Consider the following 19,173-nt stretch of genomic DNA (forward strand, 5'->3'; position numbering starts at 1 on the left):
CCTTATCCCTTCAGTTCGATCATGAGGTCGCAGCAATTCGGCCCCATGCTCAGGCTCTACTCCTAATTCGAGTTCTCTTGCTATTTCCCTCACATCTGCAGTGACTTCCTCCACTGAAGTCCTGAACCCCTCAAAGTCATCCTCAAGGGTTGGAATCACAGTCTTCCTAACTCTGGCACATGTTCATATTTTGACCTCCTCCCATGAATCACAAATATTCTTAATGGTATGTAGAACAGTGCATCTCTTCAAAAAGTTTTCAATTTATTTTGCCCAGCTCCATCAGAGGAACCACTATCTATGGCAGCCATTGCCTTACAAAATGGATTTCTTAAATAATAAGACTCGAAAGTCACAATGACTCCTTGATCCTTGGGCTGCAGAATGGGTATTGTGTCAGCAGGCAGGAAACCCTGATCTCACTGTCCACCTCCATCAGAGATCTTGGGTGACCAGGTGCCTTGTATGTGAGCAGTAATATTTTGAATCTTTTTTTTTTCTGGGCAGCAGGTCTCAGCAGTGGTCTTAAAACATTCTGCAGACCATGCTGTAAACAGATGTGCTGCCATCCAGGCTTTGTGATTCCAGGTATAGAGCACAGGCAGAGTAAATGGAGCGTAATTCTTTTGAACCCTAGGATTTTCAGAATGGTCAGTGAGCAGTGGCTTCAACTCAGTTACCAGCTGCACTCGCCCCTAACAAGAGGGTCAGCCTGTGCTTTGAAGCTGAGAAGTCAGGCATTGACTTGTTGCCAGCTTTCCAAGTCCTAGATGGCGTCCCCTTCTAATAGACGGCTGTTTCATCTGTTCTGAAAATCTGTTGCTTAAGTCCTTCAGGAACGGCCTTGGCTCGATCTTCTGGGTCACTGGCTACAGCTTCTATGTCAGCACTTGCTGCTTTACCTTGTGATTTTGTTATGTCATGGAGATGGCTTCTCTCCTAAACCTCATGAACCGCCCCTCTGCTAGCAGCTTTTCTTCTGCACCTTCCTTACCTCTCTCAGCCTTCACAGAATTGGAGAGAGCCAGGGCCTACCTCTGGATCAGGCTTTGGCTGAAGGGAATGTTGTAGCTGGTTTGAACTTCCATCCAGACCACTGAAATGTTTTCCCTGTCAGCATCAAAGCTGTTTGTTTTCTGATCAATCATGTGCTTACTAAAGTAGCACTTTTCATTTCCTTCACGTACTTTTCTTTTGCATTCTCAAATGGCCAGGGAGCAAGAGGCCTAGCTGTCAGCCTGTCTCAGCTTTCCACATGCTTTCCTCACCAAGCTTAGTCATTTATAGCTCTTGATTTAGAGTGAGAGACACGTAACTCTTCCTTTCACTTAAACACTTAGAGGGCCAGTGTAGGGTTATTAATTAGCCTAATGTCCTTTCTTAAAAAAAAAAAATTAGAGGTGGGAGGAGCAGAGGGAGAGGGAGAGAGAATCCTTAGCAGACTCCCTGCTGAGCATGGAAGCCGACAGGGGGCTCCATCTCCCGACGCTGAGATCAGGATCCAAGCCAAAACCAAGAGTCGGATGCTTAAGCAGCTGCATCACCCAGACACCCCAATTTCAATTTGGCCTAATTTCAATATTGCTGTCTCAGGGAATAGAGAGGCCCAAGGAGAGGAGAAAGATGGGAGAACAGCCAGTCAGTGGAATAGTTAACACACACAACATCTATGGATGAAGTTTGCTATCTTATATGGATGGCATATAAGGCCGTCCTTATACGGATATATAAGGTGGTGCCCCACAATAATTACAAAAGTAACATCAAAGATCAGGGACCGCAGACCACCATAACAGATATAATAATGATGAAGTTTGAAATATTGAGACAATTACCAAAATGTAACACAGAGACACGAAGTGAGCAAATACTATTGGAAAACTGGTTCTAACAGACTTGTCTGATGCAGGGTTGCCACAAACCTTCAGTTTGTGAAAGACGTAATATCCACAAAATGCAATAGAGCAAAGCACAGTAAATGGGGGTATGTCCACAAAGTGGTAGCCCCAATTTAAGGACAAAAGTGAGAAGAGGATGCGGGGCAAAGGAATGGCCTTCATCTTTCTCTCGCCCAGATGGGTTTAATCAAGACAGTTCCCCAAGTCCATTTTGGGCCAGGATTTTTCATTTATTCACCAACTGTTTGAGGCCCACCCTTTGTCAGGTACTGCGGTCAGTGCTGAGGATGGAGCGACGATGACCAAGGCAGACAGGAGCTGTGCTCTCGGGGAACCTGCAGTCTCAGAGGGAGTCGCTGAGGCCGGCAGGGCGCTTCCTGTCCTCGTTTTTCTCCCTGGGTCCCTGCAGGGATGTCAGGGATGAGTGGTGGGGACTCCCTAATTTGGAGACATTATATGGCCTTGATGGGATTTTGACTCGGAGACTCTAAGTGCAGACTCTCCAGGCCTGTCTGCAGAGTTGCTAGGCTTGGGATAAGCCTGGGCTCAGCCTGCGCCAGGAACCTCTGCCTGTTTCCTTGGCACATTCATAGAGTAGAAGTCTCCGCCTCCCCCTCTGTATCCCAGAGACGCAGAGCCACTGCATACAACAAGGCACTGGGCTGGTTATGAGCCGCTTGCCCACATCTTCCTAAGCACACAGCCTCATCCACACCTCCATGTGTTTACAAGGCTGGGGCATGTGCTCTGCTAGCCCCTGGCCCCTGTTCTTGCACCTTCCTGACCCTCTGGGACTGGCCTCCTCTCTTGAAAACCCTCTTTACTTCCACCTCCTGATGTGGATGACTTCCCTCTTGCCTTCTCAGGCTAGCAGAACACCTCTGAGAGCCTCAGCTGGGGGGCAGGGCATTCAGATGTAGGCTGGGCCGAGATGACGTCTTACAATGAAGAAACTGGGGCACAGGGAGAGCAGCTTACTACTGCTTGTCAGGAACCCCCAGGTCTTACCTCTCTCAATTCCCCCGTTGGTTTACCACTCTCAGCGGGAAGGCAAATTATCTGCCCCTAGATCACTTCCATGCTCCCTGATCAGGCCATCAGCCTAACATTAAAGAACACAGCTTGGGAAATTGTAAGGAAACAAGATTCATATTTTATTTCCACAAAGAAACTCAAAAGTAGGAAGCTTCTCCTGAAGAACTGTCACAGTGACTTGAGGTCACAAAACGGAGTAGGTGAACAAAGTGGCAGGTTTATCTGATGAGGTTGCTGGACAAGGAGACCTCACAGTTAGAAGAAATGAGGGACAGACAGACCAAGTCCCCAACCTAGAAAAAGCAGGTGTCAGCACCCAGGCCAGGTCTGACACAGGGAGAGAGTTGGGGGCAGGGCACAGATGGGCTCCTTGACGGCTGATGTTCAGGGCCTCGGTCCTGATTGGAAGTAATTTTCTAGAAGGAAAGACAAGACCGAATGGTAGAATTTGGCTATTCCTGAACGTGTTGAAACCGGGTATCCTTTCATCCAGCCTCTGCTCTCCCACAGTTTTTTGGTGTCCTGTCTGTTTCACCTGCGTGTCCCCTTACTCTTGCTTCTCCCTGAAACAGATTTTGTGGTTCTGCCAAACTAATCTATTGCCCTTCCCCACTGGCGACTCACTTCCTCCTGCAGTTCCCCCAGACCCTTCTGTCCCATCCCTCCCCTCCACCTTCCCTCTGGCTGTCCCTGCACAGCAGGGGCCTCTAGCGGGCCTTCCATCGGTACTCAGAGGGTGCTTTCCAGGTGTCCTCACTGGTTTCCTGATGAGTCTTTCTCCACTGGGGTCTCCTTCTCCATGCCTTTAGAGCATCCACCCAAAGCAAAGCAAATGCCAAGATCCCAGCCCTGCCCCCCAGGGTGGCTGCTTCTCAGCTCCTGGATGGAGGCCTGCACCACTCACTCTGACACTCACCTACCAGAACTTCACCCACTGCACCAGGCCAGGGCGTACCCGGGAAGCCTGTGGGACATAGAGAACATTTGAGTGGCCATGGCCCTGATCCTGGCCCTGCACGCCCTCTGGACCCAGATCCCTTCTCTCAGGAGCCCGATTTTCTCGGCCTCACTACTCACCGAGGAAGAAGGCGTGGTTATCCCCTGGAAAGAGATCAGAGGAGGTGATGTGGGGCTACAGTGACCTCTGCCTTGTTCTCGGGGCCCAGGAGGGACCCGATGGCAGGGGCAGGCTCAGACCCAATTTATCTCAGAGGCCCTTGGGTCTGACTGTGGACATTCAGCCCATGGACTTCTTTTCAAAGCAGATTTATCATCCTAAGTACATTTACCCAGGATGAGCACACACTGGCCAAGCAGAGTGAACAGAAGGTAGATAGGGAGATAGATGGATGGAAATTAGCGAGTGGATACCCATGGACAGCGTTAACTACTGCTTCACCTGTTCCCAGTCAGGAGGTGACTCCTGATCTCTCAGTATAAGTCCCGTCCCTGAGGCCAGGGGCTTCCTTGTTCTGAGAGATGGCGGGAAATAGCACCTGCTTTTTCTTCACCGGTCCGATTAGTATTTAGCGTGTTCATTTACTGAATATATAAGGTTGCCTTCTTTGCATCTGAATGAAACAAAATTCTCAGGGTTGGGTTTTTTTGTTGTTGTTTTTTTTCCTTTTCTGATATTCCCTTTGTGGAACAAAGCATTAATTTTCCCACCAACCACAGGTTTCTGGGCAAGCCTCCCCTAAGTGTTAGCATGCCCTCCTCTTGCCTTCCGCCCATCCCATGAACAAATGTCAGCAGTTACAGAGGCAGAGGGAGCAGACTCTACGACATGGGAAGGCTACTTGTTTTGCTGTGTGTCATGTGAGGTTTTTTTAGAGCTGAATATCCCTCTTTGAGAGGATGTTGGTTCCCAGTTTTCTCCAGGGCATGCGACACAACTGCTGCCCCCTTGTAACCTTTTCTGAGTGGATGGGAGTGAAGAACACTGAACCTCCCACCCTCCACTTCCAAATGGCTCTCAAGGAGCCTGAGTCTCCCTACGCAGGGGCAGAGAGACATGACTGTCAAAATGACCAGGATTCCGGGGCGCCTGGGTGGCTCAGTGGGTTAAGCCGCTGCCTTCGGCTCAGGTCATGATCTCAGGGTCCTGGGATCGAGTCCTGCATTGGGTTCTCTGCTCAGCAGAGATCCTGCTTCCCTCTCTCTCTCTCTGCCTGCCTCTCCATCTACTTGTGATCTCTCTGTCAAATAAATAAATAAAATCTTTAAAAAAAAAAAATGACCAGGATTCCGCCTCGGCCTCAGCTAAGCCTGGCTGTGAAAGCCTCCCTCGCGCCCCCCCCCCGCCGCAATCCCATGCAGAGACCCCAGTGGGGAAATAAGGCAGTTGGGAGTCTTACCTTAGAGGGGATCTTGGCTGAGTACTGTCCACCAGAAGGAGTAGGGTATGCCTGCTGGTTATAGGTATTCTGTGGAAGAAAGCAGGGGGGTAGAGAGAAGGGATGAGGTCATTTTGCTGTGGAATAAACACACGGGTTCCTGGCCTGGACCAGACCTGTTTCCAAACCCCGCCTTCCCTCCTTGTGTCATGCATTTTTTTCTATAGAATCTCCTTCAGCCAGCCAGAGCCCATAGCCTCACCTCCCTTATAGTCTGAGTGGCCCTGCCTCCTCCTTCCCTGGTATCTCTCACATCTCCTCAAGTATCACTTGGGAGGTGAAGGCAGGAGACCAGGGAAATGAGTGCGGTTTGAATCAGGTGGTCAGGTGGCAGATGTCTTACCTTAGAAGTCACAGCGGCCACTTCTTGCCATCCTCCGCCAGACTGAGAAAACAACAGCATGGGGTTGTGGAGGAGAGAGAATTTCATATTGGCCAGCCCCGAGAACCAGACCAAGAGGGACCTGGGACTGTCAACGGCAGTCTGAGGGCAGAGAAGCTCACCTGACCGGCACCACCCGACCTCTTCTGGAGCGATGCATCAGCACCCTTGAAAGGAGAGAGTCTCCGTGAAGGGGTCTTTGTCCAAGGTCCCTTGAGCCCTGCTGGACTCGCAGGGCTCCAGCAGCCTGCCACCCAGGCCCTGTCCTCCCGCACAAGCACCAGCACACACGCATCCTGCCGCACCCCTCTCCATGGTCCAGGATCAGCAGTGCTTCCAGAGAAGCCAGTGAGCCTGAGGACACTGATGACCCCAATAGATACAGGACAGATTTCTACACTCAGTGTGGGGGAGTGAGGCAACTGCCCCCACCCACACATTTGGAGCTCCAGCAGGCCAGCCTGGGACGAAGCAGGAATGGCAAGTGAGCGGTGCCTACATAGGCACCCTTGGGGCAGACATGGCCCCTCAGCCCCAACCCACCTTCTACCGACACCAAACCTTGCTCCCTCCTTAGCCCTATAATTCCTATTCATAAATACTGTTCCCACAGGGTTCCTGGAAGAATGGGATGCTATCCTCAGCAAACAGAGGCAGAGTGAGGTGATTAGATTCACACTGGGCCAAAGGAGAGTGAAAGGGGAGAAATGTAAGAAAACCCATGAGGCCCCGTGAGACACAGCGCAGGTGCATGGGCCATTCCCCTCTGCAGTTGAGGCAAGAGGAAAATTCTCAGCAGCAGGAGAGAAGTTTAGCTTCTGTGACCACCGCCTCTCCACTTGGAACCCCTACTCCCACACTTCCCCTCCCCCATGGAGTTAGGGTGTTCCTCCTAACTCCGACTTAACTCCTACTGAATTGTAGCCCCATTCTTAGCCCTAACACTGAGGTCTTGACCACAAACGGCTTGACCACAGGCCTCCAGGGATTTTTTGCGTGGTCTGCATTTTTTAATTAGTTGTAAACACCTAAATTCAGATTTCCCTCAGACAACAAGGCACACTGGTCATTCATGAGTGTATGACAACACGCACCTGGAGGGCCCTGATGTCCCCCTTTGCATGGCCCCACCTGTCCAGCCTCGTGTACCTGGCCCACACGGATGAGTGAGTGGGCAACCTTAGCCTCAGTGCCCAAAGGCCACTGGCCAGGAAGAATCAAGATGCGGCCTTCTGCAGGACCCCTCCTTCCCAGAACCCAGATATTCAGACCTTCTGCACCTGCTTACACTTGACCGCTGCCTGACCTGCTCCCCTCATGCCTCCTGTTTCCTTTGAGCTTTCCTCCTTAACACCCCTTTTCCAGTCCTGAGAGTTAGCCCCGGCTCCAGACCCCTCTGTCTTCCCCACCTCACGTCCCCTCCCCTGCTCACCCTGCAGTACCCACCCAGCTGTGGCTTCCCCTGAGCCAGGCCACGCCCAGCAGGAACAGCAGCAGAGCAGAGAGGGTGGCGGGATTCATGTTCCTGTGCCTGTGGAGGCTCCTGTCTTTGGCTTCAGTTTTTATCCCAAGGAGGACTGCCCACCCTACTCCTTCAGTAGTGACTCACTGGCTTTTCTCTCCTACCCCCCCCCCCCCCCCCCCCCCCCCCCCCCCCCCCCCCCCGCTTAGCCGTGCAGAAAGGGAGGAGAGTGGGAAGAGAGGGAGGAGCTCCCTCAGCAGGGAAGGTAAGCGAAAGGGACTGAATGCAAGCCATTGCCAAGAGCCCAGGTCCCATGTCCTCAGAGCTGGGCTTCCAGAACGAGAGGTTCTGCCATCCTTACCTCAATAATGGCTTTCCAGTTCAGGAAAGGGGTGTTGTGTTTGAAATCCTAGAGGGAGGAGAAGAGGTGAGTGGGGCACAGAGCGAGGAGTGTGGCAGCTTGTTGGAAAGGTGCAAGAATGAGTTTTGGCACCTGGGTGTGGTTTGGGGTTAGATGAAGATAAGCATACCGGAGCTTGAGGGTGTTAACACTTCTGATGGTATTTGGGAGAGATTGCCCATCTCACAAGGAAAAGAGGGCGAATTTTGTGACAGGTGGGCTGGAGCTTGAGGGAGGTGGGGAAAAGGACAGATGACCAGATCCCCAGTTCTCTGAAAAGTGAGAGTTCTCCTACCTCCCAGAGTCGGCTGAAGTAGAGCAGGGCGCGTGTGCTGGGGCGTGGGACTTGGCCCTGTGGAGGAAAGGTGGGGTAGGGGTGAGCAGGGAGCTTGGCCTCCTGCTCACCTATACCCCTATTCCCACTACCACCATCACTCAGCCTTCAGAATTTCATCATGACTAAAGTTTGGAGGGAAGCTGGGGTGTCTTAGGGACACCAATAAATTGCTTTTGGAAGCAGAGGGGGAAAGAGAGACTAGATCTCCGGAGCTGCTAACTAGCTCCCCTCCCCCCGCCTACACACACCAGCTCTTCACTCTCCCTGCTTCCCCAGCCTCTGACAGAACCTCACTGCAGCCAAACCTCAGGACAGGACCAGGACCCGCAGCCCATTTCCCGAAACTGCAGGGCTGTGGATGACCCTTCCAACCCCCCTGGAATGACAATGGAGACGTAAGAAAGGAGCAGAGACCAGGAGTGTGGGGCAGCTACGGTTTATTTCAAGGATAAGGGTTGAGATTAGTGGTGGAGTAGTGGGGTTTTAAGAAGGGGTTGGGGGCTCCCATCCATCTGATAGCTCCTTGTCTGGAAGTCACGGGGTGTGAAAGCTCCTCTCGTCCTGGGCAAAGAAATAAGTTCTAAGAGGAAGCTCAAGGAGTAAGAATTCAGGACCTAATGGGCCAAGTCGGGTGGATCAGATCTCAGCTCCAGAAATCAGCAAGGATCTTTTTGCCCAGGGCAGCTGTCATCCAGCCAAATCCAGAAATTCCAGTTTGGGATGGAACAACTCATACTTGCCAAGAACTGTTACGTATAGTCTCCCTGTTGTCACTGCTCACTCTGGCCCCAGTGCTCAGCTCCCTCCCTGTGAAGGAGATGGGCCTTCTGTTCTCCTCTCTGCCCATCTCTGTCCTACCCCCTTCTCAGATCTGCTTCTGGGGAAGCTGCCCCAGATGGATCCTGCCTAACTGTGAGCACTCCCTTTACTGCCCACCCCATCCCCCCACTCCAATGTACAAAAATGTTCACTGCCTTTCTGGCCCCCTGGGAAGTATCCATCTGTGCCTCTGACCCTAAGCTCCTCGTTTGGGGGCCTGGTCTCCCGAGATCCACGGTAAGGAGTCTCGCCCCTCTCAGATACCGTTTTCTTTAAAACAGAAAAGTCTATTTGGCTCCTTTAGTTCATCCAAACCTGCACTGCCCTGCACCTGGGAACTTCTGCCTCCCACGTCTTTCGCTCTCCCACCTTCTTCCCCAAGGCGCAGCCTTGGCCTTGCCTGAGTTTGGGGCTTTCTCTTCACCTCCCTGCCTACCACCACCTGTATCCCCCACAAGTTTTAGAGGGCAGGGACCCTTGTCTTCCTTCTTCTACTGTAAGGGTCAGAAGCTCAGCTGCTGGGGTGACTGTTGGGCAGCAGGCGTGTGGCTGCAGGAGAGAAACAGCTGCTATTCAGCTTCTGTCCATTAGAGCTCGAGGAAAGAAGGGCCCAGCGTTGCCTCATTTTTCAAGAGAAGTCAGAATTCCAAGTCATTTTGTAAAACCTCTCAATTTTTAAACTTTGGCAACTAATTCATAGTGTTTTTAAAATAAAAAAAAAACAGTGGCTCAAACAAAGCACATCCGTGGGCTGTCACTTGCAACTTCTGCCTTTGGAGTTTGCTCGGATTTTTGGCCTGCCTCTGCTCTGGAGGCGAGTCTGCTGTTTGGGCGTCAGATGAGCCTGGCCAGGGGATCCCTGAATGTGGAAGGGGTGGGCAGGGGGGAAGGAGAAGGGGGTTCTGGGCTCCAAGTGCTTCTTCAACCTATGCACACCCAGGGCCCAGAACACCTGGCACCCAGCAGGCACTGGGCACATAATCACAGCCCTTCCCTTCTTTCTCAGCGTCAGTCCTCCTGGAGCCTCTAGCTCCTCCTGACTGTTCAGTCCTTCCCCTACAAGGACTAGGCCTCCTCACTCTCCCCTTAATCTTCCAGGTCTCAAAGGAGAAACTGAGGTTCACACCTGTTCAGTTTGTGTGTTGAGACATGAAAGAGGCCCATTCCTTCCTCCTCCCGGACTCCCAGCTGTTTCCAAACTACCCCCTCTTCTTGGATCTGCCTCCTTCCTCTTTGTTTTTGTCCTTTTTTTAAGCACTGGACAGAACGCCCTTCCAGTGCCATCATCACTTCCCCAGCTCCCCACGTGGGGGGTTAGCAGTTAGCTTTCTTCTCTCTTTCCCTCTCCCACAAAGATTGAATGGCACGGCCTTCTAGCCCTTACCTTGTTTATGGCATCCCAGTTAATGAAACCCAGCTTGGATTTAAAATTCTGCAGAGATTAAAAAAAAAAAAAAAAAAAAAGAGGAAAATGGCAAATTGAGTTGTAATGTGATATAATGTTGTCTCAGGACCTCAGGGCAAGAGGTCAAGGACCACCACTGACAGTCGGTCTTTCTGGAAAGAGGGCTTCAAGCCCACAGGGCAGAGGGACAGAACTTTGATTTTCCAAAAGAGAGTAGGCAGAGAGATCTTGTTGAACTCACCTTCCAGAAAGTGTCAAAATTGAAGACCCCAGGAGATGTCTGAGAGTTCTAAGGAACCAAAGAGAAAGGGGATGAGAGTAGGAACCCACCCTGTGAGCAAGAGGCAGGGGTGGGAGCTCTGGAGGTCTGGAGGGGAGGCAAGGGATTGCTTGATGCCATGGTCCCAGCCAAAGGTGGGGTTATGCCTCCACTCACCAAGGTATTGATCCCACTGACAGCTTCACCTCTTCCGCTGGGCCCTTGCCACTGGGTAGGAAGGGGGGACTACTGTTCAAGGCCTGTGCCTCCTGTCATGCATGCCCACTATTAGCCTGCTCCTGGCCCACCAGCTCTGCCTTTGCTCAAGCTCTGTGTACTCTGGGTAAAGCCACCTCCTCTCTTTTCTCACATAGCAGCTAGGAAGTCCCACCTTCTTAGAATGTTCTGCCACTTATTTCTAGAATAACCCTGTCCGTTCCTTTGAATCATATTCTTATTCTGCCTCCTCCCAAAGCTTGTCCCAAAAAGACTGCTGGGAGCTCATGTGTAGTCCCACCACATGCCTAGCACAGTGCCTTATCCCGCCACATTCCTGTGTGGAGATGTCTCCACTTAACAGAGGACGGAAGCAAACTCAGAGCTGTCCAGCAGCATGCCTCAGGTTCTGTCTCCTTGTCGGACTCCACTGTCCAGATCCTGAATCATCTTGCTCTGGTCATGATTCAGAAAGCTCCGCAGTAACTGTGGCGTGGAGCTAGTTAGGTTTCGCCATCCCCATTTTACCCAAGAGGAGGCCCACGCTCAGAGAGGCCAACTGCCCTGCCTGAAGATGCACAGAGGACAGGTGGGACAGCTGTCCCCATCTTCTAACTCAGAGGTCACTGCTTTCTAACTCAGAGGTTAACACTTCTTTAGTATGGTTTCCAAAAATAGCCCCTTGACCATTCTCCTGTTATTTTTGGCTGTGTTTCCCCTCTCAGTGATGATACACAGTGATGATCATAGTTTGTAGAAGGGAGAGGAATGGATGAACCAAAGAGACAGGGATCCCAGACCCCTGTTTAGTCTCCTGGTGGTCACTCAACCCAGAGTCAGAGCAGCTTGCAAGAAGGTACCGATGTTTCTGTTTCTTTTCCCCAATCCCTTAGTGTTCTGTCCCCACACCTCTACCAGCCCTTCTCCTAAAGCCATCTGTGCTCACCTGATAATTGTCTTGGGGACCCCCAACTAGACGACTGCCCTCTTTGCTCATTTCCTACAGAGAGAAAATGGAAGAGAGTCTGTGGAGGGCACATATAGGATGAGAGGGCAAGATAGCAGGATGTGGGAAAGGGACTCCTGATTCAGGGCACAAACCCAGCAGATTTCCCAGATCCCCAAGAGAGGCTCTTCTCCCTGGCAAATCTTGCTTCAACTTCCTGTGGATTGGGTTATTACTCAATTGGCAACATAACCATCTCTTTATATTCACTTCTGCAACTGCCCAAAATCTAACAGGAAGGGCCTTTGCCACCAAAGTATCTGAACTGTCCCCTGGTTTTGAGGCAGAAGCCAGCCAGACTTTTGGACTAAACTGATGCAAACTGTAAGCCATGGTCTGGGCAGATGTGTCGCATTGGTCAGAGAGGGGCCACTGGCTGGAGAGTCAGTGGGAGCCTAGCGGAACAGAAGTCATCTGGTTCCTCTCCTTCTAAGTTAGAGGGAGGCACTTCTTCAGTCCCACTTTCCTGGTGCTGAGATGAATTCCCTGAGCTAAGATCAAGACCAGCCTGGGTGCAGGACTATCGGCTCTGTTAGCATTGCTGCTGCAAAGGAGACCTCCATCCCATCTCCCGCCACCGGTCTCGGTGCCGGTCATCTCCTTACCCTGAGATCACCATAGCTGCCGGAACCTCCCTGTCCTCCAAAGCCCTGAGGGATGAGACAGTGCAACAGAGATCATTGTTTTAGATCTTAGGTCCCTCCCTGCACCTTTCTGTATTGATTTAGTACAGTTCCTCTAATAGTCCTCATGGAGTTCTCTTTTGGAATTGGCCAAAATAATCTTGGAATACATCTAGAAGAATAAATGTTTAAGAATAGGTGAGGGTGCCTGGGTGGCTCAGTGGGTTAAGCCTCTGCCTCGGGCTCAGGTGATGATCTCAGGGTCCTGGGATCAAGCCCCACATCGGGCTCTCTGCTCAGCAGGGAGCCTGCTTCCCCCTCTCTCTGCCTGCCTCTCTGCCTACTTGTAATCTCTCTCTCAATCTGTGTCAAATAAATAAATAAATTTTGTTCAAAATGTTTAAAAAAAAAAGAATAGGTGAAAAAACACTGGAAAAGACAGGCAACAAAGGATGACCTGTACTGGCGGATATTAATGTACCATAAAGAAAACCATGTCATGGAACAGATGGAGTCAGTTTGACCAGATAGAGCCTAAAGTATGAAGGTATTTACAAGTGACATTTTACATCAATGGTGTAAATAATTCAATGTGTGTGGCTGGCAACACCAGGTAAATATTTGGAGGGTTCAGGGGGCGCAAGTTATACCTAGATGGCACTCCCCCTTCTGTTTTTATCTGGTTTTCCCCTCATAAGAGAGCACGCAGCTCTGATCCAAAATGTGGGGCAAGTCTAGCCGAACTGAGAAATGGGACTAGATTGTATACAGCAAAGTAAAGCCCTGGTAGATTAAAGAGTTAAATAGAAAAAATGAAAGTATAGATGTATTAGTAGTTCTAGAAGAAAATCGAGGCCTTTTTCTTTTCAAGAGCAGAAGCCATAGAAGAAGAGACTGGTATATTTGACACGTATTTAAGACTTTGGTATACAAAGAACTAGAAACAGAGTTACAAGCTGGGAAGTTAGTTAGTTAGGAAATCGTTAGTTAAGAAACTAACACCTATCTACCCATAGAGGTTAGTATCCTTAATATCCGAGGAGCCTAATATTCAGGGAGCCTTCTCCCCATTGGCTCTGCTCACACCAGTGCACATCGGCCTTGCCAGAACCTGGTAGAAACCAAAATCTCAGCCCCACCCCAGGCCTGCTGACTCAGAACCTGCGTTTTCACAAGACCTCTAGGCTATTCGTGGGGACCTTAGCGTAACACTTCCTCTTGTCAGTGCTGTAGATACTGACAGAAAGCCCAGATTTCCAGAATAACTAGGAAGAAAGTCTGTGCATTCCAAACCCAGTTTCCAAATGCTGTCGAAGAGGTCATGGCATTCTGTTCAGGCCTTCTGTTTACTGGCCAGGTGGGTGTAGGTCACTTGAAGTGATTATGTTTCTAAAAGGACTGGTTTCTATGTGATTTTTCACAGCCTCCTCCATGGTATAAAGTGAGGCACATCATGTAAGGATTTGCAATTAATTATTACTTTGGAGATTTTTAATATTTGTAGGAGTATGCATTTGATTTCTTTCCCACGGACAGTGCTAGGATAAAGGTTAGCCTTAGGAGTGGCGCCAAGCAGGAGTGGGCACAGTCCCAAGTTTGGCTCTCACCTGACCCCCAGATCCTCCGGATATGCGGACTTCATTCCCTGGGCTGTCACACTGTGAGAGAGAGAGAGACAGCTTTCCCTCTGTTGAGGCCTAGACACCAGGGGCAGCCCCCACACTGCAGCATGCATGAATCCTATGAATCCATTAACGCTGAGGCTAGCCAGCAGCCACCCCACCTCGGCCCCATTCTCAGCTCTGGCCAGCGATCTCCCAGATCTCCCATCATCCAAGGAGCCTCAGCACCTGTTATCTCCCCACCCCTCCAGGAAAAGGAGGCAGATCTGTGCAGGTGTGCACTCAGCAGACACTCACCCCAGGTTTATTTCCACTGCCACTTCCGCCACCACTGCTACCCCAGGAAGAGCCGGTATTGTATCCCTACGAGGGGAACAAGAGTCCACACAGGGTCTTAAAAGGATTCAGTGGGAACCAGATCGTTGTCAGGACATTATAATTTGTTTTACTCCCCTCTGCCAACCTCCATCTCTTCCCATCTTGAGCCGCTGGCCACTGAGGGAAGTTATTCAGGGCACAAAGGACAGGTATGACCAGGTGTATTTGGAAATGCGGGACAGTTTGGGGATTTTTTTTTTTTTTTTTAAAGATTTTATTTATTTATTTGACAGAGAGAGATCACAAGTAGATGGAGAGGCAGGCAGAGAGAGAGAGAGGGAAGCAGGATCTCTGCCGAGCAGAGAACCCGATGCGGGACTCGATCCCAGGACCCTGAGATCATGACCTGAGCCGAAGGCAGCGGCTTAACCCACTGAGCCACCCAGGCACCCAGTTTGGGGATTTTTGAGCTGTTGTCCTCTCCCCCACCACATGCCAGAAGCCAAAAAGCCTTTGGAGCCTAACATCTTAAGAGCCTTGATCCTGGCACCTAAGGGCTTGTCCTGTCCTCCCCCTTCTTCTCCTTTCCCCTCCCTCTCCTGGAACATAGGTAGAGGAAGGGACCCTAAGAGTCCTTACCTGTGAACCTGAGTAGCCGCTTTGAAAATTCCTAGAATTTTCTAAGGGACGGTCCTAGATTGGGAGGGAAAACAGATAGTATATGGAGCAGTGAGTTAAAGCAGCTTATGTGACCTGGCTTGTTCTCCTTACTTACCCCTTCTTGCCTCAGACCTTTCCCAGATACCTGGGGGAGCCAACTGTGCTCCCGCTTTGCAGGGCCCCTCTGGGAGAGTCGCCCTAAGCCAGCTGCCAGGCTACAGTCCACTCTCCCCCAAGTCCCCTCAGCCCTTTGGGAGGGGCCTCCTGTGCCCTGTATTTATCACCCCAGCTCTGTACATGTCCTTGTCTCTGTGTGTGCGATGGTCCTGCCACCGTTCTCTTGGGAGCTTCCCAAGCCCATTTCCTGCATCCACACCTCTTCTCCTCTCTGCCACCCCCCAGCTCTAGTCCCATCCACCAAGCGGCCGCGGCCGCGGGAGTGGGTTAGACAGGAGGCAGGGCATCCACACCCGTGCCGGGCGGAAGGGAGCCGAGTGAGCAGACGCAGCAGCGGGGGCACCTCTGCTGAGGCCCCAGAGAGCCAGCTGTGTAAGGAAGCCTGCCTGGGGGGCTGCGAAGGTGGGGAGCAGGAGCTGAGGAGCCCTGGGATGGTGAGCAGCAGAGTAGAACTCACCCAGCTGGGCCCATAACTGCTGCCGCCGCTGTTGCTGCCACCGCTGCTGCTGCCACCGCTGTTGCTGCCACCACTGCTGCTGCCACTGCTGTTGCTGCCACCGCTGCTGCTGCCACCGCTGTTGCTGCCACTGTTGCCGCTGCTACCACTGCCACTACTGCCACCATCGCCATTGCCCTCACCGTTGCCACCACTGCCGCTGCCACTGTCACTGCCACTGCTACCACCACTGCCTCCCTAAGGGGCAGGAAAGGACCAGAGTGAGAATATCAGGAGTGTTTGCTTCCCTCCCTCTCTCCCTCCCTCCCTGGCTCCAGCATATTCCCCACAGCACAGTCTGAGGGGAGCCGACGTTCTGTCTACTCCCTGCACAACATGCTCTGACTGCCCATCCCCTTACCCCGAAGTTGCTAGAGCTTCCGCCTGAGCCGGATGGTGGGGGGTTGGTGCACTGCGGAGGAAAGTTTCCAGGGACAGGTGAGTTTCCAGACTTCAGTGAAAGCCATCGCCACAGGCCAGGCTCTCCTGCTTCCTGTGGCTTGGCCTTCTTTCCCCACCTGTTTCTGCCCCCACGCCCATCCCACTTCCCTCCCCTCTTCCTGGCCTCCTCATCTGGCCCATCTCTTTCCTGTCCAATCTGCCTTGTACCTTGACCCCCCAGCCTTTCTTTCCTCTTCGTCTCTCCTACTTTCTGGCACACGCACCTGGACACCCTCTTCTTCCCCATACTCTTTCCCTTACCTCTGTATGTGAGTTGCTGCCTCTCACTGGCCCATAACCAGGTTGTACCACAGTCCCCTGCAGAGAGGAGGAGGCCGAGTGTGGGTACCGACAGTAAGATGAGGAAGCATGGAGAGTGTGGGCTTGAAGGGCAGGGGGTGGAAAGCCTCAGGGCTCGGGTGGTTACTGTACCTGAGCGTTGGTGCCCGAGCTGAAAGACCCTCCGTTGCCTCCTTGGCCCCAGGAGCCTCCCTGAGAGTGGGTTCCGAAGCTGCCATCTGGACCTCCAGGATACCCCTGGCCCCAGGGAGTCCCTGGACCTCCAGAATTGCCTTGGCTGTGGCCTCCAGAGCCACCCTGGGAGCCAAAGATGCCATGGCCTCCAGATGGAGGCCGGCCGCCGGTTCCCTGCAAGAACAACACGCCTGCGCTGAGTGTGTGCCCTTCCCGCCCTGTGGTAGGGGAGGGCAGGCACAGCAGGACATAGGCAGAGGCAGATAGAGGGAGACCCCAGCCTGGTGGAAGAAGGAGGCGTCATCCCATGGAGGGAAACCACCCCAGACAGCCACAAATAAGAGACCCAGTCATCCTTCCAACCGATTTCCAAGATTCTCAACCCAACTGCCCACAGCCTTCCATTTCCACACCCAGCTGCCCGCTACTCACCCAAGCACCGTTGCTGCCAGGCATCCCCTGCCAGGAGCTGTGCACAGCATCTCCTCCACGTCGAATGATGTTCTCAGCCTGTCTGCCAGCCTCGCCCACAGTGTTTCCAAGGGCACGGGCTGCCTCCCCCATGCCATGACCCATGACTTCTCTGGTTGCAGAGCCAGCTGCCTCTCCAGCCCCTCCGACTCCATGGCTAATAGCATCTCCCACCCCTTGTCCAATGGCATCTCCTACCCCATGTCCCAAGGCCTCCCCAGCACCTACTCCAGCCCTCTCCCCTCCTCGCAGCAGTGGGCCAGCCTCCCCACTGCCCAGGCACAGGGCCAGCAGGAGGCAGGCCAGGGAGCCCTGTGACTTCATCTCTGCCTCGCTCCTCTCCCTCCTATCTTCTTCCGACCCGAGTTTTCTTCTCTTTGCCCTTCCTCTACCCCCGTATCTGCGTGTGCCCTCCTCTGTGTTCTTCCTCCTGACTTACTCCCCGTTCCTCTAAGTCCGCAGCCTTCTCTCTCCTTTCCCAGACTCCCCTGCCTTCCCAGAGTCCTCCTCCTTGCCGCTACTCCTTATACTGTGGCCTGGGAGAAGGTGACGGGGCTGGGGAGCCCAGAGTCCCTCCCTCATGACTCAGGGCCAGCCACCGATAGGGTAATGAGCTGTAATTGTGAGTCTGAGAATCTGTGTTGAAACAGAGAGGGAGCCCGAGCATCAGGGAGGAAGAAATGGGATGAGGCAGGTGCAAAGGTGTTCTGATTTCCCAACCCCAGGAATCTGGGGCGCAGGGTGGGGATGGGGACATCTGAGGAGATAGGTGGTTGATGTCTCCTAGAGGTGGTAGGTGGAGGGGACTCAAGAGAAAGGAACCACAGGCAGGACCCAACCAGGAGGCAGGTGTAGGGAACCCGATGGGGCGAGACACACCCAAGGTGTACCCCAGCCTGGATCAGGGGCACCGGGATGAGAGGCAGCTGCTTTCTTGGCCTTGCTCTCTCAGCTTTGGTGGCCTTTTTCTCTCCCATCTCTCTTCCCTCCCATGCTGCCACCTAAAGGTGACTGTCCTCACACTCTTCCATGCTTTCCACTCCACAGAGACTCTGGGAGTTGTGAGACTGCCCTCAGTGGGGACCCCAGGTATGGAGGTAGGAAGTAGCCAGAGTGGTCATCAGGGCGTCTCAGCACTCGGGCTGCTCTTGGCTGAGAAAGCTGGGTGTGGAGCAGGGAACTGGGCGGGCCAGCCACCCCCGGGATGAGTGGGAGGGAGCAGCTGACCCAGGCACCCATCCTGTTTACCTGGCCCACAGGGGCACGTGTGTGAGCTCAGAGCCTCCTGAGAGGACTGGGACTGCTGCGTGCCCCACCCCAGCCCCAGTCTCCCCAGGACCTGGCGGCAGGGGACGAGGGGACAGCACAAGCCCCCCACCCTGCACCCTCCCAGGGCCCTCTGTCAGCAGCATGGCCCTCTCCCTGTCCCAGCTCAGGACACACAGCTCAGTCATCTAACCCATATCACCCCTGTCCAGCACCCGTCCACTTCTCTGCTCCCAGGGCCTTGGGGCCTCCCACTTGTCGCCAGCCTTGTATCACCGGAACTCATCACCGACTTAGGAGGGGCTGGTTTCCATCTGCCTTTCTCAATGTCTTTCAGTCAGTCTCTCTCCACCCCAGCACCCGCACCCCAGCTTGTAATATCCAGCACTTCTCACCGCGTAAACACAATCCCTGTCTGTCCTGGGCGCCTCCCACCTCCTTGTTATTCCACCTTCCTTTAATGAGAGTGATAATGGTGGTAGTGGTAATCATCACCGTAATTGTCACTGCGGCTCCAGTCTATCCATGGCTCTGGGTGCCCAGTGCCGGACTAAACACTTTAAGGGTCACACAGCCCTGGGAGATAGTCTTAGAATTACCCCATTTAGAGTCAGAGAATTTGGGGCTCAGAAGGGAATGGTGGTGTGTGGTAGAGCCAAAGCCAAGCACAGGCCTGCCCCACTTCTAAACTCTGCTCCCAGCACGTTCTGTCATCCTCTGTCTCAGACCTCCCGCTGCTTGTCAAACCTTCATTCTTCTCTGGATGGAATTGGTGGTGGTTTTGCCCTGGGGCCTAATGGAAGGCAGGGGAGGGACAGGGGCCAGGAGTAAATCTGAGGCCTCCGGATTGCTGATGGACACCTCAGCCCCTGAGCCAGCTGCTTCCGCATCCAAGGACAGGACCACGGGGCTGGGGGTAGAACGCTCCCTGCCTCAGAGACTCCTTCCCACACTTCCCTCATGGGCCACCGCCTTCACCGTGGTGTATATCTGCCTCCTGACCCATCTCT

At 52.8% G+C, this 19,173-nt stretch overlaps 1 protein-coding gene across 6 annotated transcripts; it reads right to left on the bottom strand.

Moving 5' to 3' along the window:
* Positions 1 to 3,031: 3,031 nt before the first annotated feature.
* On the bottom strand, positions 3,032 to 17,525 carry DMKN (dermokine). 6 transcript variants are annotated; one of them, XM_047709507.1, is made up of 22 exons: positions 16,859 to 17,525; positions 16,385 to 16,600; positions 16,214 to 16,270; positions 15,873 to 15,923; positions 15,473 to 15,709; positions 14,818 to 14,871; positions 14,158 to 14,223; positions 13,846 to 13,896; positions 12,221 to 12,265; positions 11,556 to 11,609; positions 10,571 to 10,621; positions 10,376 to 10,423; positions 10,114 to 10,161; positions 7,869 to 7,925; positions 7,535 to 7,582; positions 5,834 to 5,878; positions 5,673 to 5,714; positions 5,291 to 5,359; positions 4,011 to 4,034; positions 3,850 to 3,897; positions 3,462 to 3,496; positions 3,032 to 3,351 (listed from the first exon to the last, which is right to left on the bottom strand). In XM_047709507.1, exons 1-20 carry the CDS (start codon positions 17,219 to 17,221, stop codon positions 3,850 to 3,852), a joined length of 1,674 nt encoding a protein of 557 aa, XP_047565463.1. In that variant the 5' UTR covers positions 17,222 to 17,525; the 3' UTR covers positions 3,032 to 3,351; positions 3,462 to 3,496. The 6 variants fall into 6 exon arrangements, with proteins under 6 accessions (XP_047565463.1, XP_047565464.1, XP_047565467.1 ...); XM_047709508.1 differs by lacking the exon at positions 3,462 to 3,496 and having other exon boundaries at positions 3,032 to 3,349; positions 15,473 to 15,561; positions 15,610 to 15,709; positions 16,859 to 17,521; XM_047709511.1 differs by lacking the exons at positions 3,462 to 3,496; positions 11,556 to 11,609 and having other exon boundaries at positions 3,032 to 3,349; positions 15,473 to 15,561; positions 15,610 to 15,709; positions 16,859 to 17,524.
* Positions 17,526 to 19,173: the final 1,648 nt, after the last annotated feature.

Source organism: Lutra lutra, chromosome 17 (genome assembly GCF_902655055.1).
Source record: "Lutra lutra chromosome 17, mLutLut1.2, whole genome shotgun sequence".
NCBI lineage: Eukaryota > Metazoa > Chordata > Mammalia > Carnivora > Mustelidae > Lutra > Lutra lutra.

What these genes read in the sequence shown, in the direction of transcription:
- DMKN (XM_047709507.1), bottom strand. Translation starts at nt 17,221, where the DNA reads ATGAAGTCACAGGGCTCCCTGGCCTGCCTCCTGCTGGCCCTGTGCCTG. An exon ending in ACTTCAGCCGACTCTGGGAG is followed by an intron (nt 7,583 to 7,868) that starts GTAGGAGAACTC and finishes TCCTCCCTCTAG; the next exon opens with GATTTCAAACACAACACCCC. An exon ending in ACTGGAAAGCCATTATTGAG is followed by an intron (nt 5,879 to 7,534) that starts GTAAGGATGGCA and finishes TCTCCTTTCAAG; the next exon opens with GGTGCTGATGCATCGCTCCA.